A 6000-nucleotide genomic window follows, 5' to 3' on the forward strand; every position below is an offset into this window, starting at 1 on the left:
GACGGAGTACTTTAAAGTTTGACGACGCTCAGAAAGTGATAAATAATTATCTATTTTGTTCCATGTATCCTCAAGGTCAACATAAGTAAAATCTCAAAGATAACTACCCCAAGCGAAACTAACAAAACAAAAAAACAAAATTGGTTTTTATATAAATTATAACTTTAATAAAATAAAACTTTTAACGTAAACAAAATATACCTGTTCCAGAGATCCAAATTCTCAGCAAAAAAAAACAATCTTGTGGCACCCGATCATTAACTTCTTTTCCCAAATAACTTTCACACAAAATGTATATCAAACATACTCTAACTGCATCAACGTCGTCAAGTTCTAGGAATGTTCGATTTAAAATTAAACGTTTCAGGTCGTCGATTTTCACCGAACTATTGGTATGGTCCGGAAATAGCCGCTCACGCAATAAACATCTTTTTTTACTGCTTAATAATTTTTCCGACTCTTTTTTCCCAATGTTTTTTGGATACTCCCCAAAATTGAAGTTGGTTATCAAACAAAACTATTCCGGCCCATAAACCATTTTCGTATTGCCTACTTGAAAATATAATCGTTTTATTCCATCTGGAGATAAAACAGGGTCCGGCCGGATCTGATGAAGGAGCATTTTATGGAACAACAATGCGTCCCCTTGTAAACGAGGGACATCAATAAAATAACCAAATACGGTATCTCTGAAAATGGCACGTCTGACATCATTTAAAACTTCAAATACTTCTCATATGTTACCGCCCGAGCCTTTTAAGTTCACAATTGCTTTCATATTGATAAAACTAAAATCATGCTGCAAAAAAAAACACAAAAACAAATTAGATAACTAAAAAATATTTTGTTTTTAAAATATATGATTACGAACTGCAATAAGTACATAAACAATTAGTAATGCAAATACAAATTCTTAATTAATAATTTATATATTTACGATAAAAAACAATAACATACACATATATAAACAATTTTCCAAGTTATACAACAAATATATTTATGATAAAAAACAATATCATACATAATTATATAAACATTTTATTAAACAAATTTTCAACTTAAACGACAAATATATAAACATTTTTTATCTTTCTAATTATATAAACTAACATTTTATAACCATATAAACAAACAATTTTTCAAATAAAACGACAACCAAATTAACAATTTTGCAAGTTATACGACAACTTTATACAAATTTTCAACTTATACGACAAACACAAACAATTTCTAACAATACATATACGACAAATTTTCAACTTATATAAATGTTATACTTATACGACAAATATATATACAAACGACTATTTTGCACATACTGTAATTTAACTATTTTTCACTTTATATAAACAATTATACGATAAGAATATACAAGTTTTCAGGTTATACAACAACCAAACAAACAACAAAAATAACAAATTGTAAACATTATACGCAGTCTCTACTTGTACATTCAAACAACCACTAACAAAATAGCATTTAAACTTCAAGTATACTAAAGAAATATTAAAACTATCAAACACAACAAAATTACCCTTTTTTAACACTAAATAATACAATAAATGATAAAATAAAAAAAAAGTTTAAACATTAAAAGAGTTAAAATGTAACCATATTTGCGGGATTGTTGACATAATCCTCCATTTTCTTCAAAAACTAGCCAAAATCCCGAGAGAAACCCAAAGATAGAGAGAGTTTTTGTGTAGAGAAGGGTGAAAATTGGAGAAAAAAAACGTTTATATAGTGAAAAGTAAAGGGATTTCGCAGATGGCAGCTTCATTTCATAGATGGAACATTCCATCTGCGAATGTACAAGCAGCTAAAGCACAGCTGTGCTTTAGCTGCTTGTACATTCGCAGATGGGATGCTGATTTTGCAGATGGGGCATTTCCATCTGCGAAATTGTGGGCTAATTTTGTAATTTCGATTTTTTTGGCTATTTTTGTAATGTAATTAGTGTAAATGGCTATTTTTGTCATTTTCTCTTAAATAAATTGATATAAATCTAAATAATACTAGACCTAATCATTATAATAACCAAAAAAGAGGGTGTTTTTTTTTGAAAGAAGAGTTGATGTCTCGACCAATTTACGCGCAACACGATTAATCATACGTGTGATCATGAGGATATGTGTCATGCCATGAATTCACTTCAAATGAACCTTTATGGCCACAAGAACGAAGGGCAACAACAATATTCAAACTTGAGTAGTGGGATACCATCCACATCCCTAAAGTGTTTCACCAATGGGCTACTATTCGAAGAAGTTGATTCTTACACAATAATTTTTTGACATACATAATAATTTTTTTTTTGCATATTGTAGAACTCATCTAAATCATATATTATTATGTATGACAAAAAAAACTTTTGTGTACAAATCAGCTTTCAAATCGTTCAAAAAAAAATGTGTTGGGACACTTAGCATACATAATACCAAAGAAAGAATTGCAAAATTGTTAAGAGTTGTGAAGTTATTTTGTAAATGATCTCACTCACTATTTATGAACACACTTAATGAAAACTCTCATCTAACTTGGCTCTTTATGAATTCTCACTTAACACCTTATCCAACCATTATATAATATGTAAAAACATAAGATGGTTTACACCAAATCTAAAACAAGTCTTTGACTATCCTAATTAACACTATAGCTTACCTTTCCTTTTCACTCCGTATATGTATTTCGAACGATCTAAAATTGTCCATAAGTTTGAGTGTACTTTAACCTCTAGTATTCTAGCATAAAGAAATAGTATTCTAGCATAAATCGAACAGAAAAAGAAATGGAAAACCAATGGAATAAAAAGAACTCCATGATGCTAAATAGTGGTTAAGATGCGCCCAATGTAAGGCTGATCGTAAATAGTTAACTTATGAAATGATTATGGATGATGTTTTGGTAATGATGATATTTTAAGGATCCTTGTGATAATTTATTAGGTTATGCAGCCATCCCCTTTTAATGATATTTTGTATGATTTTAGGGAATTTCATATTTAAAAAATAGAGAAAAAAATATTCACATAAGCATCATAAACAAATTAAAATATGTTTAAACGTGTTACGTGTTTCCCCATATTATTTGTGTATATTGCTCACGATATGGCATAGATCCATCAACGGTGGAACTCTTTATAGCCACAGATCGACCAAAAATCAACATTTCAAGGAAAAACATACAAACTCCATAATTTCCCCACATGTTAGATTGATGCGGCACCTTGGATGTGTTGATTAGTGTCAATCTAAAACTCTCATTGGGGATCATATCGCTCTCTACCTTTGTCCATTAGTAGATGCCCCCCTAGGACTCTATGGACATGGATCTGAAGAGCACTAAGCCACTCTATGATATCTAAAAAAATAATGTACAGACCAAAGACCGATATAAATGGTCGATGTCCACAAACGCAAGTCCAAGACACCAAAAAACAAATAGACTTGTAAGGTATCGAAAGGGTCTAGGTAGCTAGTCACCCTATTCAGAATCATAGGTATTAAAAAGGGTATGTACAACCTGTTGGAATTTTATATATAAAGGAATTGCAAGTTGGCAATTTCCTTTGTATCCCACATTGGTGGGGAGAAGAAACTTTTGAGGGTTTATAAGCCTATTCCCTTGGTAAGCCTTCAAAGGCTTTAGTGGATCAAAGGAATGGGCCAAGCCCACGCGCGCGCCTAGCACTAGCTGACGCCGCGAATGCGCGAAATGGCGCGATTTAGGCGCACTTTGCACTTGGAGAGCAAGCTGTCGCCCTAGGGTTTCTGGGGCCGGCCTGTGGGGGCCCGTTTGATGCCTTCTAGGGTTACAATACCTATAAATACAGCTCCCTAGGAGCCGCATTGACACACACGAAAATCTGAAAGCTCTCTCCATCTCTCTGCGTTTTTTCTAGTTTCCGAGTAGTCGCTTTGTGTTTGTCGATTTCCAGTGCTGTTGGAATATCGATCAAGCTGCATTAAATCCTGGGGTTTTACTCTATTGCTTACAGCCAGTAGAAGCGAAGTAAAAACCTTTAAGGACATGAATCTGATCCGTGCAGTTGCTTCAAGATCAAGTCAGCAATCAACAGGTCGGTTTTATTTTTCTGTCTTGTGTTTAATTCGTCCAATAACAGGACAATCTTCTTCTACTTTCTTATAACCAGATCTAATCGAGAAGGATAGATCTGGTTTCTGGACGAAACTTGGTAAATATAATAATAATAATTGAATTTATTATTCGCAACTAATCGACATATAATTCACAATATTGCTTGTCGGTTTCCTTGCGCGTCTTTTAGTTTGATTTACAACAATCTTAAAGGTTTTTATATTTTGTGATAAATCAATAGACTAATGGACACTACTGCTAGCCTCCACTTCATGAACCAAGAGTTTGCCAAACTTGACCAATTCGATGGTCAAAACTACACTCGTTGGGCCGAAAAGGTCAAGTTCATGTTTCATGTCTTGAAGCTCTCCTTTGTGTTGGACCCAAAACTGGCACCAATTCCTGAAAATCCAATTCCCAAGGAGGGGGAATCTGTGGACCCAGCGGTCATTGCAGAACTGGAAAAACAAAGGATTATGCGTAGAGAATCCGAGGAATTGTGTGTGGGTCACATCAAGAATTCCCTATCTGATCGGCTCTATGATCTTTACTCGTCAGTCAAAGATCCAAAAGAGCTATGGAATGCGTTGGAACTCAAGTACAAGGCACATGAGGAAGGTACTAACAAGTACCTTGAGTTTCAAATGGTTGATGACAAATCAATTATGGAGCAAGTGCATGGACTCCAAGTCATGGTCAACAAGTTGAACGCACTCTCCATCTCTCTTCCAGAATTCTTTCAGGTTGGTGCGATCATCGCAAAACTGCCACCCTCGTGGAAAGATTTCTCTAAGAGAATGATGCACAAATCTGAGGACTACTCCTTGGATGATCTGATGAAACACCTCCGCATTGAGGAGGAAACTCGCATCAGGGACAAGCAAGGTAAAGTTGGACAAAGTGTGCATCATGTGTCAGCTGGGAGTTCTAGCCACAAAGGCAAATCTGGGGGACAGAACAAGAAGAACTTTGGACCCAAGAAACAAAGCTTCAAGAAATCGGGTCATCAGAATCCCAACTCAAAGCCAAAAAGGGCTGGTCCTTGCCATGTCTGCGGAGAGATTGGGCACTATGCGAGAGAATGCAAAGATCGCAAATCAGTACCGGTTGCACACGCAGTCGAGAAGGTGACTGATATGGTGGCTAGTGTGAACCTTGGAGAGATTTTCATGATCTCCTCTCTTACTCGAGAAATCTAAGCTCGAGGATGGTTCGTGGACACTGGAGCCACTGTGCATGTTTGTGGGCATCGAGAAAGCTTTAGCACCTACCACCCCATGCCACAAGGGACGGTTGTCGTCTGTGCTGATGGCCACAGAGCTGAAGTTCTAGGAAAGGGTGATGTTCGGTTGAAGTTCACACGTGGTGAATGGGTGACTCTTCGAGATGTTCTTCATGTTCCTACCATCTCGAAGGGTTTGGTTTCTGCGGACAAGTTTGACAAGGGTGGGTTCAAGATGGTGCTTGAGAGAGGCAAAATTGTGATCACTAAAGGCAGAAGACATGTTGGGAGGGCGAACAATACTTCGGGAATGTATCGCTTGTGTCTTAGTGATGAGGGTAATGTGAGTGGTCCTAGTGTTGAGTGTGGTGTTTCTAGTGTTGCTAGTGTGTCGAGTGTTGGTAATGATGTAATTGATGGATTGGTTGCTAATGTGAATGAAGTGAACTTTTCTGGTTATATTGTTTGTTCAATTTCTTTATGGCATAAACGTTTAGCTCACACTAATGTTAAAAACGTTGAAAAAATGCAAACTAAAGGTATGTTAAAATACGACACAAAAGATTTTGAAAAATGTGAAACATGTGTAAAATCAAAGTTCACTAAGAAACCATTTCCATCAGTTAAGAGAAACACTTCATTACTTGAGTTGATTCATTATGATATATGTGAGTTAAATG

General features: G+C 35.6%; 1 protein-coding gene across 1 annotated transcript; it reads left to right on the plus strand.

Moving 5' to 3' along the window:
* The first annotated feature begins 4343 nt into the window (after window positions 1–4343).
* Window positions 4344–5297, plus strand: LOC145060355 (uncharacterized). Its single transcript, XM_079008039.1, has one exon. The coding sequence runs from the start codon at window positions 4344–4346 to the stop codon at window positions 5295–5297; it is 954 nt and encodes a 317-aa protein (XP_078864165.1).
* The last annotated feature ends 703 nt before the right edge of the window (window positions 5298–6000 follow it).

The sequence above is a fragment of the Lactuca serriola genome, chromosome 6 (genome assembly GCF_051521515.1).
Source record: "Lactuca serriola cultivar US96UC23 chromosome 6, Lser_US96UC23_V15, whole genome shotgun sequence".
Lineage (NCBI taxonomy): Eukaryota > Viridiplantae > Streptophyta > Magnoliopsida > Asterales > Asteraceae > Lactuca > Lactuca serriola.